We start from the raw sequence: 20,319 nt of genomic DNA on the forward strand, positions 1-20,319 counted from the left end.
AACACTCACGTACATTATCCACCTTAAACCTCATTGACCTAGACTTTCAAAGCTCTCTTAGCGCTAAGATAAGTCGTAAGTTAATTTTATTATATGGCACTTACGACTATTTTAGTTTAAGAGAGCTTTAAAAATCTAAGTCATTGTCTTGTACATCATTGTGACAGGGAAATGATAATACTGGACTTACAGTAGAGCATAAATTGTTGATTTGTTCAAATGTTAAGTTTGGTGCAGTCGTTTTCATAACGTCTTACTGCTCAGTGTGACGCAATGGCATTATGTTCCAGTCAGCCACAGACTCAATTTTCTTCCAATAACTGATGGCTCATGCCTTGGATGCCATAGTGCCCGAAACTCTGTGTTTTGTAAACTAGAATTGTATACGCTCATTATTTCATTTTATACATCATCAACATTACTAATAGCTTTCTCATGGCCTCAAATCATCTGTTTCACTCTTTGAATCATCATTGTGGTTTGATATATTCAGAATTGAGTGTTTCGCGAATTCTTGGTAGAATAGTGTTTGAAGTCTTCTCAAGGTGACACTGCGGATGAACCGGAAGTACGTGATGTAAACCCATCAACATCAGTAGATAATTGAGTTGTAATGGTCACGTACCTAATGAACCGAACTGAAGTGTTCAACCGTCACACAGTGTTAGTAACTATTGAAAGTGGAAGCGACATAAACACGGAACTCTAAATATACCTACTTGCAATGGCTTTTTAACCAGGTGTTTGATAACCATGATAATTGAATATATGCACCGTGCTACCTTGCAATGTGTTGTGATTTTCGTCTGCATGAAGTGTTAATAGCTATTTTGATATCTTCAAGAGGAAAAGTGCAATAAAGTATTGTTAACATTCAAGGTGTTTCAAGCTGCAGGTTACAAAACCCTGACACAAAATATAGTCATTTTTGGTATCATAGCAAGTTTAAATTTACTCAATAAAAGTTAAAAACACATTTTAATAGCCATAACATATGCATTACTGTAATAGTATGACATACCTCAGCAGCAGCATAAATAGTCGACTATGCGAATGTATAGTGAACACATATTTTGTAAATATGTCGGCCTAAAGCTCAATGTATCAACTGAAGAATATCAAGTTATTCACCTGTACATATACCCAGTAGACACACGCGATTCTGGGATTTCGCATCTAAGACGGTTATCCGTCAACAGTTGGAATACCAGTCCTTTTTACTGTTTCCAACACCGCCATCATAGCAAAATTCGAATTCAGGACGTTGATGAGCATATGTTGAATTAGGTGTTTCTCTCTGTGCACCTTGTACACATGTTCTTTGAAACAACATATGTCTGTTTCACCTTTTTGTACAAAACGGGACAAGGTAAATCAACTCCTATAGATTCAGCACTATAAAACCTTTCACGCCACACTGAAATTGGATAATCGCGACTAGTTGTTCATATCATTCAAGCTTGATATAAATGTGTGTCTATGTGTCTGTCTCGTGTTATCATCATTTGTCGCGTATATCACGTAACACTAAACAGGATTGTACATTAGTGTGTCTGTATACATGTTTCACGTACGTCAAACAGTCTCATACAATGTTGATGTACCTCGCGATCAGTGTGTCCGTCTCGCTGCATCAAACGTTATATGAACAGACCGGAATAAGGCATAAACCACTATATGTATATCGAGCTACAATCAACATACTTCCTCTATATCATGAATATCGGGACGACGTTCGTGTAAACCAGTCTATGTATGTCGAACTACAACCAACATACCCCTGTATATCATGAAATTTAGCACAAGTTTCATGTAAACCAGTATTTATGTCGAACCATGATCACACTTTCTGTATATCATGTATAATCGAACGAGGTGTATGTAAACAAATGTTTGTGATGGGCTACCATTAACATACATCCTGTATGCCATGTATTGTATCCATACACGGTTTATGTCAATCGGTATATATGTATATGTCGTTTTACCATCTACTTACTTCATGCATATGGCGCTTAAAGAAACAACGCGTGTTAACAACCCAAATCACTAGCTGTATAAGCCAGAGAACCGTCTTTCTTGACAGGAACGATGTGAACAAGTATATACTTTAAAGTCATCAAGTGAAAAAGAGGAAGCACATACTCTGTACTGCGTTCCTCATAAGCAAGGAAGTTTTATATCAATACATGTCCTCAATTTGGTGTGTCACTTCTCAATGTCATTCAAAGACATTGTTTCTGGGCAACGGCGTGTCTGTCTCGTACACCCATCAACAATAGAAGAATCGAACAATAGAATAGACGAATAGAAGAAGTTTCCATACACCATGTTGCCATCTACATTCTTCATTTATCGCCCATAGAATATAGAACAGGGTTTCTGTGTGCAACTCTTAGATTTTTATTTACCACAGAGGAGCACGGACGATTAGTTTTGAAGACAAATTTATTTTAAAATATTTTCTATTTGCAGAGACAAAAATAGGAGAAAACGGATATATCACGAGATATGTAGTGAAATGTACAAGCATAGAATCATCCGTAGCTCTCAACAGAATGCACACCGCCAGAAACGTTGTTTAAGGGGTATTTGAGAAACACGTAGGAATCGAATTAGGATTCGCGACTTCCAAACTTATATGAGTCATATGGAATATTCATATTACATGAAATATTCATGTGTTACAGGCAGGACCTGGCGGTGTGTATTCATGAATCTGGCATCAAATAAATAAACAAATGAACAACATTTCCAATGCTTCTGATATTTTCATACAAAAAGAATTCTAACAAGCAAACGAAATAACAAACAAATCATTATGAAAATAGGGAAATGTATAACTCTGGATTGATATAATGGACAATCTCTATCAGACAACCTACACTGTGATAAAAACGAGGAATGTAAAAGGAAATGAACATTATAATCTCTGTACAATGTCTGTTCTCAAATATCACACTTCATAAACTTGAGTTCCTTAGCAAAGTGGTTCTCTCTCCCAGGTGGACACACGCAGAGCAAGATAGTTCTTTCTTATCAGTTAGCTGAAGGAATTTGTCGGTATCCCCGGACGGAAGTGCTTGTTTGTCACGTGCCATATGCCTCATTTCACGTGATGCACCAACAAAACATTTCTTTCACGGATGTTTATTTACAATAAATGAGAGTAACCTTAGAATGTTTGTACGGTTGACGGTCCTACGTTTCATATTGTAATGAATGTCACTCAAGAGACTGTTTATCTTGTGACGAATCCAGAAAAAAATTGTTCATTTTTTGTCACGTGTCCTCTGTTGTATGGTAATATCCCGTATGTGGTAAAGCAGTTCCACTTGTAATTCCGCGTTCAGTCAAAACACTGCATTCCATTTACAGGTATGTTGTCAGTTTCAGCATCAAAGTTCCACTCACACTAGGCGTGGGTATCTGAAAAATGAAACGGGGTATCAGAAACATGTTTGAATAGAAACGACACAACCCTTTCTACATCCGTAAGAAATGTCTGCTAGAAACATAGTCTATTGTACAATCCCGACCGTATCAGGAGAATATATTTGTTTGATTCCCCTTACCCCCTTACAGTAGTATTAAAGCTGTGGGACGCGGGATGTAAATACTCGAGGCTGGACCAGACAATCCAATGACTGACAACATCAAATGTGATGCAGCATGTATTATTGGACGTATTATTGAAGACAAATTAAGAAAGGAGGAATAAAATATGTATATCACTGGTTACGTGGCTCCAATAGATCCTCCCAACAAAGAGAATTATTGATAAACATATACCAATTTGTTTCAAATACTCTAACTCCAAAACATCCATGAAAAATAGTGAACACAATATATTAAGGGTTGTCAATAGTTTGGGTTTTTAGTGAAGCCTGATTCTGAATTGTTTAATGGTCATTATCTGCCGACCGTCCAGAGGGACAGCCTGGATACCGTGGAGATGCTCTACTATTCAGCGTCACACTTGAAACAGATTGTTTGATGTTAACACTTTCAGCGAGTCTACTGATGCTTGATACATTTGTTTTCTGTTTTATTTCAGCACGTCGTAATGTCAGAGTAGGAGGTCCGAAGTTATACAGATTTAAGTGACAAACCAAGAATCAGGTCAACGGTTTTCTTTGGCGACTGTTAAAGACCACTCATTTCCACATGAAACTTTGTAGTTAAGTGTTCAACTTTGGCCAGATTCCAGACTTTTAGCACGTTGTTTAATGACACAACAGGAATATCCCAGCTATATTAATGTTACGAAAGGCAAGTTGCAAACCAAGCCGATACAATATCAAAACACCGTTTCTTAGGACACCGTTGCCACCGAGAACCAATTTTAACCCGGCATAGCCACCATGGTACTGTTCCACACAACTAGACAATCTGCGGCAGTAATCAGTGGTAGACCTATCATATTACTGCTGCAATGATATATGATCTTCCGTCATGGAAGTGGTTAAATATATAAACTGAACAGCGTCAGTCAATCGAATACAGAACCGAACACGTCCGGCACGAAATACAGATGTACTTACGTTCAACCTCTTACACCGTGGAATCCGAAGTGTGGTTGTCGTTTACTGTTGAGCAAAGCGGAATCTGAAAAAGAAACATTTAAAGTAGAGAGCTGCTCACTTCGTGAGACCTGCTGCAATAAGGTCACGTGTGCAGGATTACGTCGTTTGAAACATAACGTCAGATTCACAGTCTTGATTATCCTTTAACATTATGAACTCTACTTTCCCAACCTCGTCAACTCGGAATCCTCTGACCTCATCAACTCTATGTTATTCCCGAATGGTGTAGTAAATTCTGCAAATTGTATCCATCAATTTTTGTATAAATACACACAGACACGTTCAGGAAAAAAATAACATAAAAATATAAGGGCTGTCTATAAAACGTCTGTTTCCACTCACTAGTGCTTCCTCAAAACGCATCATTAGCCCGGATAAACCACGCTGCCTGTAAGGCGCAAGACGGTTAAGAGTCATATGACTTTTCCCACCGGGTACCCATTCACTGCTGGGTGAAACAAAGGCTATTCACTTGTCTCAGGTGATTCAACATAGCACACGGTGTTCTGTACTACCTTGCGAAAAGAATGAGAACACGACTCACCTTGGCTGAGGCTGCTGAGATCAGATGATCGGAGGGGTAATGCTCTAGCTCGCTCATCGTACATATCCAAAAGATCTCTTAACGTAACAAAGGCGGCAGCATGATTGGTGCGTTTTCCTCTGCTCCCAACGTATCCGAATCCCAGTTGCGTCCTCTTGCCCCTGCTGCCAACGTATCCAAAACGCTTGTCTTCGATCAGGTTCCTCCTATAGCCTGCGGGTGCTCTTCTCAGTAGGGACCCAAAACCGTAGGTTGAAGGGCCTGCGCTCCAGCTGGGATCGGGTGGGGCGTCAAATGCAATGTTCAGGTCACTCTCCCGCTTCTCTGGTGCCGATGATTCATAGGCTGGTTGTAATAACTGAAATGGAAAGTCACACAGCAGTCAAAGAAATGGATTTATATGTCTTGGAAGTAGGCACATATTTACGGGGGCGGCGGGATAGCGCAGTGGGTGAAGCGTACGCTCGTCACGCCGAAGACCCGGATTCGATTACCCACACATGTGCAATGTGTGAAGACCATTTCTGGTTTCCCACGCGGTGATGTTACCGGAACACTGCCACTCACATATTTATGCACAAACTATGTACATAAAGTGTTCGGTCATTCGCGTATCTAATCAAATCAAATCAAATTTGTATCCACTGTTCCCCTCAACGCACACGCGAGCGCACACGCACAAAACCAAGCACGCTGGCACACATGCACGCACGCATTTTATCAACACCAGAGTAGGACTGGGATAATTGTCATACATAAGGCACTTCAATTTGCCCAGTTGCGACCTTTCAGGGGAGACCGTGGACTGAAATCTCGGATTTGTCGCTATTCTAGTTTTTCGGGATTGTCTCCTAAATCTGACAGGCCGCGATATAACTTAATTTCTGTTCCACTCGAACAACAACAGCACACACTCATACATCGTTTCCAGAAATGTTCTGAGCATTTGACTAACCTTGTATAGACTTGCTTCTGTGTTGTCGTCCAAAGCCTCTGCGTTGACCAATGCGAGAAGAGCAAATCCAGCCAGAACAAATATCACACCTTGGCTTGAGGACATGTTTGTTGAAGGTTGCTGGAACAGGAAGAAAATGCATTACGTAAAAGATGATAGTACGAACGGTACTGATGATAGTAATAGAAATCTCTCGTCACGCCTAAGATCCGATTTCGATTGCCCACGTGGCTACGATGTTTGAAGCCCATTTCTGGTATCCCCGCCGTGTTATTGCTGGAGTTCCTAAAGGCGGCGTAAATCCATACTCACATACTGACACATGTTTACCTGAAGGCCAACAGCCTCTATTCAGAGAGACTACAAGGTGACAAGAACATTGTAGCCGGTAATCAGAAGGTAGTAGTAGTAGTAGTAGTAGTAGTAGTAGTAGTAGTAGTAGTAGTAGTAGTAGTAGTAGTAGTAGTAGTAGTAGTAGTAGTAGTAGTGGAAAAAGATAAAACTGAAGAGACAACTTGAAAGATTTCGCGTTTTGATTTTTGTGGGACGTCTTTCCAAGCAGTCAATGCTGTCAGTAGTCAACGGTTGCATCACTAGTATTATGAACACATGTAGAACCAATGTAAGTGTCTATGAAGGGTTTTGTGTCTTTACAACATATGTAAATGGTTTTGTACGGAACTAGTTGACACACACATCAGAATAATTACTTTTACAATGAATTGATGTACTCATCGCTAATAACACAGCATCGTATTTGCTGACTACTACTTCTAAATGCGTTCAGTCGATCGTATCCCATTCTCAATGAAGAGGACAGTCACGCTTAAATGCACAAGTGTATGTGCATAAAACTTCACCTGTGTGTCAAGTACCCTGAGTCTCATTCCAGTGCATGTTGGAACTATCACGGACGACTTAGCACAGAATGATGAATGTATCATCGACCTGCAAACTGAAAATGTGTGTACCCTGTTAACAGAACACACCTTGGTCTGTGCTGTTTGCATCTATGTTGTTTATACCATTGTGCAAAATGTTGTTAACTGTCTACAACAAAGGAGCAATAACAACGCCCACCGTTGTAGACTTACACAAAATACATTCACCTGTGTACTACATTAACTTGTTTTCTTGCGTTCCCCAGGTGCTTTCCATAGGACATCAATCACGAGTAAAACATTTTTTAAATAATACTCTATTATTCTGATGAGCTTGCACCGCTATCGTTGGGATCACCTTTTTTGTATTCAAAACTTGTAGATGGTCTGCGGCAATGTTTTTCTTATAATCTGATTTCTGATCTAATTCGTGAACAAAGAAATTCAATTAGAGTCATGTGGACGAATAATCGATCCAAAAACGCGGGATTGTTATTTTATTAGATATTAGTCTGGCATAAAAGTACTTTCTATTCATGTGAGATGATGCAGTAATTAACATGGTTTTATTGTTGTGTAAAAGTAGCAGTAAAGGAAGCGTCACACTGCTATGAAAGTAAATTCTGTTCCCTCATGAGAGAAAACTAATCAACAGGGCCTCTGCTATTTATGTGCGGCTTTAGTTATCTTTATCTCAGTCATTTGTCATCTACAAGATTAAATCGCATTAAGGTTACTGAAAAAGCAACTTATGTTTGTTTTCAGATCGTAAAATAATATAACAATCCCATAACAATAAACGATTGAATGCACTTCACAATGTGAGTGATCTCACTCGGATCCACGGAGATGAACAGGGTAGGGAATTACAAATACAATACAGCCTTTGTCGTTGATTGTAGCTTTAAGTTTAATCAACCTATATGATGAGGTTCTGTAAAAACCTAGACGTGATCGTATTAAGGTAAAAAAACAACTTAATACGTTATGTTTTTCATGTGTTTTTGCTGATGAGAAAATGATATAACTTTCCGAAAACTAACATCGATTGAATTTACGTTACCTAAACTTGTTCATACTCGGGGTCAGGGAGACAAGCAGGACTGAGCCCTCCAGACAGGACGTCATTACACCGTTTGTCCCAAACCACGGATGACTCGAAATGGTCCCAGTGATCTTCCTGGTGTCACTTATGCTGAGAAGGATTTCGAGGTTAAGACGCATGCAACTATTCGTAGTATTGAATATAGCACATGAAACCACAATACGCTAACGACATCAAATCCAGACTATTTACATTATTATCATGAGTGTGCGACATACCTCACGTTCAGATGTGCTGGTGTCGCTTTGCAACGGTTACAAATCAGCAACGCGCTTTGTATATAGTCATTACTCGGCCGGCTGCGCGACAAAACACTTCCACACATCTCCACCGATTTAAGCTGGCGCCATTGAGCACTAACAACTAAAGTCACCAAGAAGGTCATCCGGGCATCTCGTTGAATCACAAATGCCCAGCGGCTCAAAGAGGCGGATTATGGGACAAAAGATTGCCAGCCATCGTCAGTTTTTATATATCCTTCTGGGAAAAAATGAAGTAAGAAGCTAATTAATCAAACGCATAGTTGCGCAAGTCGACAAAGGACCCCCTTTCCTGCGGCATCCACCGCGAGGGATAGATCACCGTTCTTTAGGCCTGTTCTGGCCAATGTTTACACAACGACAGCTTATAGTCCCTCTGCGTGTGACCATATATGCAAAAAATTACTGGAAGAATAAGGTTTCTATGAGGACAAGGTATTGCATAAAACTGCATTGGATAGAGACGTATACAACAATCCCCTGTCATCTTAACATTACACTCTACGGGTGTAAATTATAAGCATATTAAATCATGATTTGTTACACCTGGAGCATAATAGCACAGTGGTAAGGCGTCTGCCTATCACGCTGACGGCTCGGGTGGAGACATCTAGGTTCGGGCCACAAGTTGGGCACATTTGCGTAGTATCCTAGGTCAAGATACTTAGGTCCACATTGACTCAGTTCACCCAGCTTTAAAATGGGTACTCCGTGAGGATTTGCTGGCAACCTGAGTATTTAGTTCACTTCACCTAACCGGCAGCATAGCTATATGATTCCCAGGGAGTTGAAAAGTATCGGAAAGAGTGGTAGTATTCTCTGACCGTGGGTAGTAATGTAGGTAACGCCATCAGTAGGCAATGTGAGGTAACTGCATCTGATAGACGAGAACTATTGGTTATTTCTTTGACAAGCTTCACAAGGTGAGACAATAGTTTACTTGTTATTTGGAACTTATGATCAAAGTGAAGCCCTCCTGGATTAGAAGACCTTCTAACGTGTTGGCAAACAGACCTTGTTGATTTGGTAAATGTTTGAACAAGCCTCGCGCTCAAACTCACCTCAATCACCATGAACGTAATTCATTCTGTTCCATTTGGTAATTTTATTTGTTTTTATAAAGCCTTTTAAGACTTAAATACTCCGGTCCTCCTTTGACGTAAATGGTATGAGGACCGAGTGAAAACAGGGCCGTTAATGGCCGCCCATAAGCGCTACTCTGACATGTTTTGAAACTGTGGTGAATTTTTGTTTGACTCTTCTAATGTTCCTACCAGTGACTTTAGTGTTATATATTTAGTTTAAATAATCACACAGCAATATATCCTGATTTTCCTGCTTAGTTCCATTATTTAGCGCAAATGGAATTTCTATGTAGAAATCAGGGGTACTAAAAGCAACGGACAATGGCGGAATATACAATCACATAATCGTCTCTACGATTCAATAGACCTAGAGATAAATGCACTACAGGAAGACGGCGAGGTTCATTGTTACGCTACTTTGGGCCATATATGGTCTTATAGTTAAGAACCATCCCAAAGTCCTTCCTCTTTCATTTTATCATTGTTCACAGCAAATACACTGGTTTCAATCCTAGCCAATTTCATGGCATACAAAGAGTTGTCTAATTTCACCTTTGCCTAGTGTTGCCTCAACAACAGCTGATACTCTTTCTCTTACTATGAACCTTAACCCTTTTGTTTTAAAGGTTCCCTTTTCTTCCATGCTTCCGTTTTGAGTCTGTATGCTTTCATTCAATTATATGTTTCTTCTCGTGTTTCTCTGTCCTGTCTTTCTAGCCTTGCCAGCACCAGCAGACACGACAACGCGGCAATTACCTGGTAACGTGCTGCCGTCAACACCAAGACTTAAATAGTCATAATGATTTGTCATGATTTCGGATCAACAAGACGCTTACTGGTGGTCGATCACGTCAGTCTCAGAGAACAATAAGACGCATCTTGCGACACATTCCGTCACAAGTCCTTGTCTGAGCCATGGTGTATTGCTCACCTTTTTGCGAACACCTGACATATGTCAGGGTTCCAAAATACATGCTCATGGTAGAGCGGAAATGACAACTCAAATCTGACTTGAGGAGACGTCTTTGCGTAAAGAAAGGTTTTATACATTACCAATACATAGGCATATTTGAACCAATCACGAATATAAATGTTGGATCTATTCTTTTACCTGAAACTCGACTTTGATCAATAATATCTCATAACCTATATTAATAATATGTGATATCAGGTTTACTACAACGTCAAGACATGAAGGATACCAAGAGGGGGGTTCTTTCACGTTAACCTACTAAATTCCAACGCATTCCTAAGTTTCTTATGCCATGATGCTCCAGAATAAAGTATTCACGGCAAATATTTTTTTTTAAAATGAAGGTTTCAATTTCTTTCATACTCCTAAGTATCATTTACCTGGAATAGAAATAGAAGACACTGCTGAGAGCGCTCATCTATTTTTCAATTAGATGTACTTGTATGCTTGGAGGATCAGCGTGGGGACAATTTATCTCAAGGCTGTGTGATATGAGAGCTGACATTAAGTATCCAGAAGCCAACTTTCCCTTTGTCGAACATAAAGCTTCAGTTCCACGTTTCCCATCATGTGAGGTACAGTCTACTCCTTTGTAGGAAGATGTCGAAAAGAGCGTGGTACGATCCTTTCTTTAAAAGTTGCTGATTAGGATCACACAAGACATGCAATTTGTTGAAAGTCTCAGAATCACTTTTCAGCTTGAGTCAGCGCTTGTGACAGCCTACAGTCAGGGAACACGGAGATACTTATTAAACGACCTTAAACGACTGTCTATGCAACTTTCCACTTCCCGACGTTTATTCGAAGTTATGTTCCCGTATTCACGTGAACACTGGACTTCACTCTGCTGGTGTTTGATACGGCGCCACTTTCGTGGAAGAGATGCATACCTTTTCGCAAACGGTACAATAAATATTGCATAGTGTTCCTAAAAAATACTTGTGATATTCAAGAGGTCGAAATCGTAAAACTGGCTTTCAGCAGATGTTTTCGACGAAAAATTGAAGGTGTTTGGATACTTTTTCTTCAAACATACATGTGATCATTCTCTTGGATGCATACATCGTTTGCCTGGATGTAAAGGACATTAGGGCGATTACCTTATCCCAGATATCTGAAATGAGCTACGTAGTATATGATAAACCCAATGTAGATCCAGCACGTGTAAGGTATCCTTCATCATTAAGATGTCAAGTTAAATTTAACTATATACCTGCATAAAGACATCTACACTGATTGACAGGAGGTGTTCTTTGTCGACTGTTTACGTCGACCAAAATATATACATCCTTCTCCACTGATTACTTCACTTAACTATCTTTGTTACTACTTCGATTTCACATTATCCTTCACATAAACAAATTACGAACGACTTTTAGGGCAGTATACGTTCTCTCGTATATTCCGTAACACCCACAAGATCCTTTTCTAGCGAAGAACCAGTATATAGATATGATCCCTGCTTCTACGACTGCTACAACTCCGACTACTGCAACTACTAATGTCAATAGCACTACTGCGTCTACTGCAAGAACCCAATAACTTCTATGTAATCGAACATGTTGATATTGAACTATAACTATTTGCGTCAACAGTCTAGTGCAAATTTTTATTACAAACAAGGAACATAAATAACATCCAACTCAGACCCGGTCAATGAAGCGTTCTTTCGGAAAATCCATACCGTCCACTATGTTAATTGAACGACATTTGAGAATATATGCTGAGCTAGCACTGATTAATAGTCTCCAATGGCTGAGCAAACCTGCATACAACAGCGTTCTTAATTGACAAACACTGGGTATAGCGTTCTCTGGTAGAGCGTCTGGACCGTTGTCCAAGTCTAATGCATACAGTTATCTGCTTTAAAAACATCAGTTTCAAAACTTCATGTTTTGTACTATTCCTACGCCTATAATACAGTTTGAAAGGATTTACGATAAGTGTGGAATCGGTCCTCGATAATCCCGAGTTTCAATTAACGTCAGTCTAGCTTACATATATTCCTCGAGATTGTCCATATTTAGTGCATTAGCGTTGTCAGCTGAATTCACTGCTTAATGTATAAGGAAGGACGATTTAAATGCGAACACAGTTTGTCTTTGGAGCAGTATATGCAAATGACATATTGATTTAATCGCGTGTATCAGCTTTCAACATATAGCACATAACACATTGCTAAAAGGAAGACAGATGTAATTCAAAAGCAGCGAGTGCCATTTTTATATGAATAACGAATTTAGAATATATAGATAATATTCATCCATGTAAGGTATGTAAAAAGCTTTTTGGATATGATAATGCAATGCTTTCGTGAAACTGTCTATGTTTTGAGATATGTTTTATGATAACACTATGGAATGTTTTTACAATCCTGATAACCATTTCCTTACCCTGCACTATCAAGTAATGAATAAGCACATGGTTTGCCTCTTCAACGTAATGTCATTGGCCAGCATGAAAATATATTGGGTCAGTTATAAAGCATGTTGAATTATCACGTTCTGTGGAATTTCACTTAAAATAGAAAATCACGAACATTATTTGGACGCCGTGACCAAATGTCTTCAAATTGCAGCCACGAATAGGCACTAATAAGAAGCTAAAATCGGATAACTGGCTGGTTGGTGTTAAGCCCCACGTGTGAGGCTTCGCAAACCTTTGAAATGTTGGTAGTTTTATCGAAACGATCGATCTATTCGGACTCCATACGTTAGTAGGTTTGGGTTTTTCAACAGCGTTACCACAGCAGCAGTCTGTTGACGTAGGAATCGGCGAAAGACATAAATTTACTTTACAGAAACGTCCGTATCCGTTAAACCATGCCAAAAGATAGTATATGTTTCAACTTCCTTTCTTTGCAAAATTATAGGCCTGTTTCTCTAATATCCTCTCACCCAACAATCTTATTGAGGCTCAGATGAAAGGAAAGAAGATGTTATTCAAGCAACATATTTCAAAGGGAAGTTCGAGGCATACCTTGGAGCTAGTGTCCATTTATTAATGTAGACCCAGACACTCGAGGCTTAGGTACCAGATCCAGCGGATTGCTGTGCGAAAGCGAAAGTCAAATCAAATCGGAGACGGACAAGGGACTGATGTGTTAAAAGCCCATCACTTATCTGTTTATGACCCCACTGATTCCGTTGTGAGAAAGCATGTGCGCTATGCTCATGGCGCACTGTTCTTATTTCAAAAGTAAATATTTTGGGTCCACCGAGGTCCAAGTCACTTTTCTTTCATTCAAAGGCTCAATAAGAATATGTGATCTATTCTGCAAACTGTAACCGTACATAGTATAAGAAGCCAGCGCCACGAGAACATATTACCAACTCATTTCATACGACATATTGAATAATTCGAGTGAAAGATTGAAAAGCGCTCTGTAACTAAATTTGAACATATTTATCACCAGTGCTAAAGTCCATAACTGATCCCTCATTTTCCATGTTGTCACATTAAATCTAATGGTAATAGCATTTTCTCCATATGCCATAGGAAGCCACAGGTATGTTATGTAACACTTAAATGTCATTACTCGCCTCTATTATCCTTAAACCACTCAATCTATTGAATTAAATGCCGTGACTTTGCCTTGAGAAGACGCATTTAGCCCGAAGAAAAACAAGTGAAGAATCTCGTCGGCGAAAAACAAATCACCGATAATATCATCGCTCACTTGAAAAGACCAGTAACAGCTTCCCTCTGGCATTCCCGTGACCTTTCAGGAATTTCTGAATGAAAACGAGAGTGTCTGAATGCTTGTGAAAAGGTAAAACAACACTTTAGTGGACAATGTGTCATTCTTGTCACTAACTATGGAAACAGGTCAGGGGTATTGTATTAGGGCTATTGTGTTGTTCATTTTGCATTGTATCGACAATAAATGATCATATCACGGACATTCCTTAATTGTTTCGTGTAGTTTTGACATAATAAGGTTTCATTTAAAGGTTCTCTTAAAATGCCTATTGGAATTCAAATTCATTTGGGACTTACATAATCCCGAAACTGTGACAAACTCTTTCCACTTTAAGTTGCAATGAAGAGATGGGTGTTAAAGGTGATAATTATCAATACCTCTCAAATACCCTATTACATAGCTAAAGGGGCTGGTCGTTTCAAGAGAAGGAAGGACGAGAGACCCTTTCCAAATACTGTAAGCTCTGGGGTTTGAAGTTACGGACATTGAACGGGTTTTTCACTTTCATCCTGACAGTTTCCCGTAGGAATCTAGTCTCGGAAATCGGCAATACAGCATGTAATTTAGACTCAGTATCTCCTGTGAAGCATTGTCTCAACAATAGATTTGGCGCCTGGATATGTCACGGCCCCAACATCTTCTTTGACAGGATTGTAACGTCTGGTGGAGTTAAGCTGGCGCCCGATGACACGGGACAGGAGGGCCAGGCACGCTCAGCCATCTCAATACACCGCTTAACTGGTAAGCGTTGGGCTTAGATGCTTGCCATCCTGTTAGCTGCGTGGGTAAGAAAAAGCACCCACACACACCAGTAGGGATGTTTTCGAGAACTCTGTTTTGAAGATTACAGAGAATATTTCAAAGGGATGACTTTCTTAAGGGTGAAACTGAAACAGCAGCGTTTCAAATAGATCTGCTGTAGACTGGTAAACATGTCCGTTTGGGCTAGTTCTCTCATTAATGAAGACCTTCGAAATATTATTTTATGTTTAAGTGTGCTGCTGGAATGCTTTATCTCATGCCTAATGAGATTTCTAGAACGCAGAGGGCAGCTTCAAATCCACTCACCTAGATCTTGTCATCCTTTGGAGATTTCTGAGAGATTAGACAATGATTGCATGCCAGTTAGACCTACTGAATCCTGAGTGGGTGCTCCTCAATTTCCCATCTAATCAATAGAACAATCGAATAGTCGACGCAATACTGATTTACCTGTAGCCATGCGTTTTTCGCCATATTTTATCCCTGGAGTATTTGATGTTTTGTCGCTTATCGTAGATTCCAGGATGTCAATCACATGAATGAATTAGAAAAAGACATCACTCCCCTTTCGGCAAAGAGGATTTTTCGTTTCAAAATGGCCTGACGTCCTTATTTCTTATAGAATTGATGTACGTTAAGATGAATTACGTCCAGGTAAAAAAATGAAGAAACGGCTTAGCACATTTTTAATTTAGACATTGGTAATGTCAGCTATTCTCAAACGAAGACTAAGTGAAATGCTCAGATTCATTCATGTTAGGGCTTGATATTTTCTTTTAACTTTGTAGACACGTGGTCTATAAGGCTCCTATATTCTGCACTGTGAAATAGCGCCACTTACTTGCACCAGGATCCGAAGATCGTGTGGTCATTTGTGGCGTCCCCATGCAAATTGCTATAAGCATAATTGCCCTTTTACTAAAACTGTAACTGTCTCAGACCTGCACCCTCCTAGATGTCCATTAAGGATCACAAGTGCTGACAGAGCAGAAAGTCTACTCAAAACGGCGTTATACCCAAATCACCCACACATTTTAACCATAAGCTGGAACCCAGAATCAAATGGCAGTTATCTCAGCTTGAAGGTACTAACTGACGGCCTCGTAAACAAAGTCAAATGAACATGTACTGAAACAGCGATCCTGGCAACAAAATTGTCCGAATCTCTGGGGCATCATACGGATTTATCCCAAGAAGGGAATCGTTAGTCGGTGGTAATGTTATAATCTATGATCACTTCTCTGTAGCTGAGCTGCTGTACATCACAGTCTGGTGAGTGATCCTCTTATACAGCGAATGGGCTGGTTCTCCTCATAAACTAGTCATTCTCAACACATGAGCCGGCGGAGAAGATAATCTACGTTGTGCATTATATAGTAGAAAGTAGCTTCATGTGCTGGGAGTTGTTAACCCGGTAAGAGGATACAAGACAAGGGGGAACTGCCTGACTAGGTTTTGATTGAAGTAGAAATCCGTGACAACTGACTTGTTTTACCAAGAAACAAAGATCAAACCAGTTGCAATAAAGCATGTATGAAAAAAGACAGTATGTAAATCAAAATATTTAGATATCACAGAGAAGATTACAAGAAGCGGGTCTGTGACTAAGAAAACAAACATATTTCATCTCCAACTTTTTTGGTTATAAATGAACTCGAACACGAGCAGACATGAAGATAAAAGAAGAAGCGTTCACTCTCTGGCAACATCTTAATGGGTTTCCCTGTGATGAATGACATTTACGCTGTTTAATTTTATCTTGAGTGGGGACTCTATTGCTTAAGGAAGGGATACATTTTCGAATAAATGAGTTCGCAATCGGCACTTTCTGTATGAATAATTTACAAATATCATTGAAACCTTCGGACTAGATTGTGTTTAAAGCGGTAAAATGAAGGGTCTGTTTGCAATTTGTCAAATGTGTAAAAAGCTCCCCCATTCAGAACTGTTACCGTCATGTAGATTTCTTTCAGAAGTTAGTTTTGTTACGTGTATGTATAATCTATCCAGACATGATTGTATGCACTGATTGGTTATTATATGAATATTCAAGTTGTTATATCTACAAATTGTAATAAGGTCTTTTGAAACTTGTATATGTTCGTATGTTTTTGTATTGCCATATCAAAGGCAAGTAAGTGTAGTTGTGTTCATAAAAGTTCGATTCAGTAGTCCGTACGTTTCACTATCCGAACGTTTTTGATGAAAAACAGATATGTCCGGATTAACGAGGCTTGACTGTATTGTTGTGTTAAGCATATTGAATGTTGGACTGATGAGTCATCTGGACTCAAGGAAAACATTGAAATATGATAGAAAACAGTGATGTCTGTGCTGCGAAACGAATATTTAGGCCATTATCCGTAAAGATACAGTGCAAACTAAGGGCGCAGGTTAATCAGAGATACATTTGCATAAATGCCTCTTGATGTGGTAAGTAAACGCGTAAGGCGTGAGTTATCTCGCTGTTGCACAAGGATCCACTCGTCTCCCGTTGATGTTAAGATGTTACTACGCACGATCTTGTGATGTTGCTTGCTATGACAGATTATAAACAACTCTTAGCAAAGCGCGGCATGTGCGAATACGCATTTCAATGTACAGTAAAATACATTTATGACGTACAGGTTTGTAACGAACTCACGGATACGTCGAACTATTCTTAAGGCCCTGGTCACTTGCTGTGTAGTTTAGACGAAATACGTATCACGAACAACGGTCATAACGAACAAGAATCACTGGTCATTTGAGTTTGTTGTAGCCGTAGCTGGAATATTGCTGAGTGCGGCGTAAAACTAAACTCACTCACTCACTGTAACCGTAGCCTTCTATAAAGCAATGTTAGCAATCAAACCCGGTTTTGTCCATGCATATACGAACATGCATAACCCGCGTTCTGGTACTGATGAACTAGATGGATTCATACCGTAATACCTTAAAGCTTCATCCTCAAGCCATCACATGTTCTCATAGCAAATGTCCTATTATATACTGGACAAGAGTAGTTAGGAGGGATATATTTAAATATTGAAATCATAAATAGCAATATATTTATTCACTGACACACTGACAAAAATTCAATCATAAAAATACCTGTATATCTGACATATTTTGTCCAGTATATAAACATACTACACGGGGAGAAAGGAGAATACATTTCTCAAGACGTTTATTCACACTTCGGAAGTCTTTGCCGAATCATTTCCTGTGTAGAGGTATATCCTGCAGTTGCGCTAGGATCCACACGTCGTTACATGTCGATATTATTTCAGGGTCGTACCCTTACATATGGCCCGCGATTGCCATCAAAATATGTTCATATGGTGTTGGCTGCGTTACATGAACAAACAAGATGTCTTTCAAGCAGAAAGGAGAATAATTGCACCACGGCGTGTTTAATTCACGCCTCCGGGTTTCAGAGGTGTCGGACAACTTGTCAATTGGAGGAAGCTCAGTTTCATGGTGAGGGCTGACCTTTCATATATCAGAGTCTTCGAACAGTAACTTGATCTGAAGAAGATGTCATGGCGATAGGAGGGAAGTGTTCGCGGTGTTGAAAGTTGAGAATAACGTATTTTGTGTATTTCTAGCATAATTCAACATGCAGATAATAGTTAATCGCCCTTGACTTCAAGGTATTTTTTGTCAGTGGTTAACCGATCTGCCATTCGTCTAGTGCTGTTATTGAACAGGCCACCCAAAGGAACAGATTGACAAATGTATTGATAGACTGCAATGGCATGGAAGTGCACACACTTCCCTAGGGAGTAATTACATCCTGGATTGTTAGTGTCATTGTGGTATGAACTTGATCCACTGTAAACTTATGTGGTAGATATATCATTGACAAGAGACGATGCAATCTGTTCTTACCCGGTATCATTATGCAGAGTGTGGGTTATAAATCGTTATAGTAAACTATGATTTTCAAAACACATTTCACGTATTTCTGCACAAAAGTGACATATAGTTGGGACAACTTTGTCCTTCCTGTTTTCTTTTTATTTATGCAAATAAAGGTCATTACATAATAACAGGATAAGACGAGAAAGTTAGAGCTGAACCGGGTATTCAGAGTTGCGAAGGAACATCACACCTATCCCACTCCCTTTGTTGTACCCTAAGAACTTTGAGAACATCGATTATTTGCTCCCCTATAATAGGCAAATGGAGACAGACATTATCAGTACCGAAGGCAGGTTTATCATATATTATAGACGTTTCTTATTTTACGTTTCCACCTATTTCATCCCGTCTTACAACCGCCTCCGTACAATGGACGTGTGAGTAAAAAGCCTGTTATATAATGTAGCCGCTCAGATAAAAGTCAATCCCCTGTTTCATATTTAATCGATGTCTGCGACAAGTTCGTTGAATAGACAAGCCCGACATTGACATTTAACTGACATTTCATGGCTCTACCTTTGCATCAATTCTGTGTCATAACATAACTCCGAGATGAATTAAAAAGTACATTTGTCTTGTTTTATATGTTAGGAGTGAACTGTTTCATCTCTTGTGATTCTTTATGTATGCTAATACATTAGCAGCTGACATTCATGACTTTTAATAAATTCAAGTTTAAACACCTGCAGACATCAAACCTTCGCAATATATCACAAATCTACAGATTTATGATAACATTCAACTTCTCATTTCTAACTTTTAAAAATCATAACTGAATTATTGTTTAAATAATAAAGATGTGAAACGGACGATAACACAATTTGACAAGAAACTAGATTTTGAATTTAAACTTTAAATAACTTTGACACTTCGTGACAATATCCAAACGATTTCATCGAAATCTTGGAACACTTTAGAATGTCCCTCTATAGTGAGCCCAAGCCTTACCTTTAAACGTTGAGGGGTAGTGTAGTATTAGCCGGTAGTTGCCTCGCTTCCCTTGGTGAGTGGACAGACGTTCCTTCGAGTCTGACGGTGATTCTGTACTAGTGACAGTCTTTATACAATGCTTTCAGAGAGGCATCGATCACACACGCTATTGAGGTGTTTTCCCACGCAAGGCTGGGACACACGCAGGGGGCGTGGTCATCGTGCTTGTGTTGGCTGCAATCGCAGTGATATCGACAGTTCAACGAGACTAATGTGGCGTATGCCAACTTGAAACCTTTGGGGATTTGCCGTTTTAACTTATGGATCCCGAGGACTCGCTGAGATATATACATGCGACATATCACGCTGAGATATATACATGCGACATATCACGACGAATGTGACTCCAAGGCCTAAAATGGAAAGTGATTTCAACAATATTACTAATTTGGGATGTAAATATATAACAGTTTTTTAAATGCGTATTAGTCTTTGATATTTTTTCATCATCCTAATGATCACTGTGTCTTTCAGATTTTTGCTAACTACATGGCATTTGTTTTCAAATTTCGAATCGGAATTCAAATACTGCTTTGATATTCATTAAATTCTTCTCACCGCTCTGCTTC

At 39.4% G+C, this 20,319-nt stretch overlaps 1 protein-coding gene across 1 annotated transcript; it reads right to left on the bottom strand.

Moving 5' to 3' along the window:
• Nucleotides 1-925: 925 nt before the first annotated feature.
• LOC137297754 (uncharacterized) lies at nt 926-20,010 on the bottom strand. The gene is made up of 5 exons (XM_067829693.1): nt 19,709-20,010; nt 6,086-6,205; nt 5,131-5,488; nt 4,545-4,608; nt 926-3,429 (listed from the first exon to the last, which is right to left on the bottom strand). Exons 2-4 carry the CDS (start codon nt 6,188-6,190, stop codon nt 4,547-4,549), a joined length of 525 nt encoding a protein of 174 aa, XP_067685794.1. The 5' UTR covers nt 6,191-6,205; nt 19,709-20,010; the 3' UTR covers nt 926-3,429; nt 4,545-4,546.
• Nucleotides 20,011-20,319: the final 309 nt, after the last annotated feature.

The sequence above is a fragment of the Haliotis asinina genome, chromosome 10 (assembly GCF_037392515.1).
Source record: "Haliotis asinina isolate JCU_RB_2024 chromosome 10, JCU_Hal_asi_v2, whole genome shotgun sequence".
In the NCBI taxonomy this organism is placed as follows: domain Eukaryota; kingdom Metazoa; phylum Mollusca; class Gastropoda; order Lepetellida; family Haliotidae; genus Haliotis; species Haliotis asinina.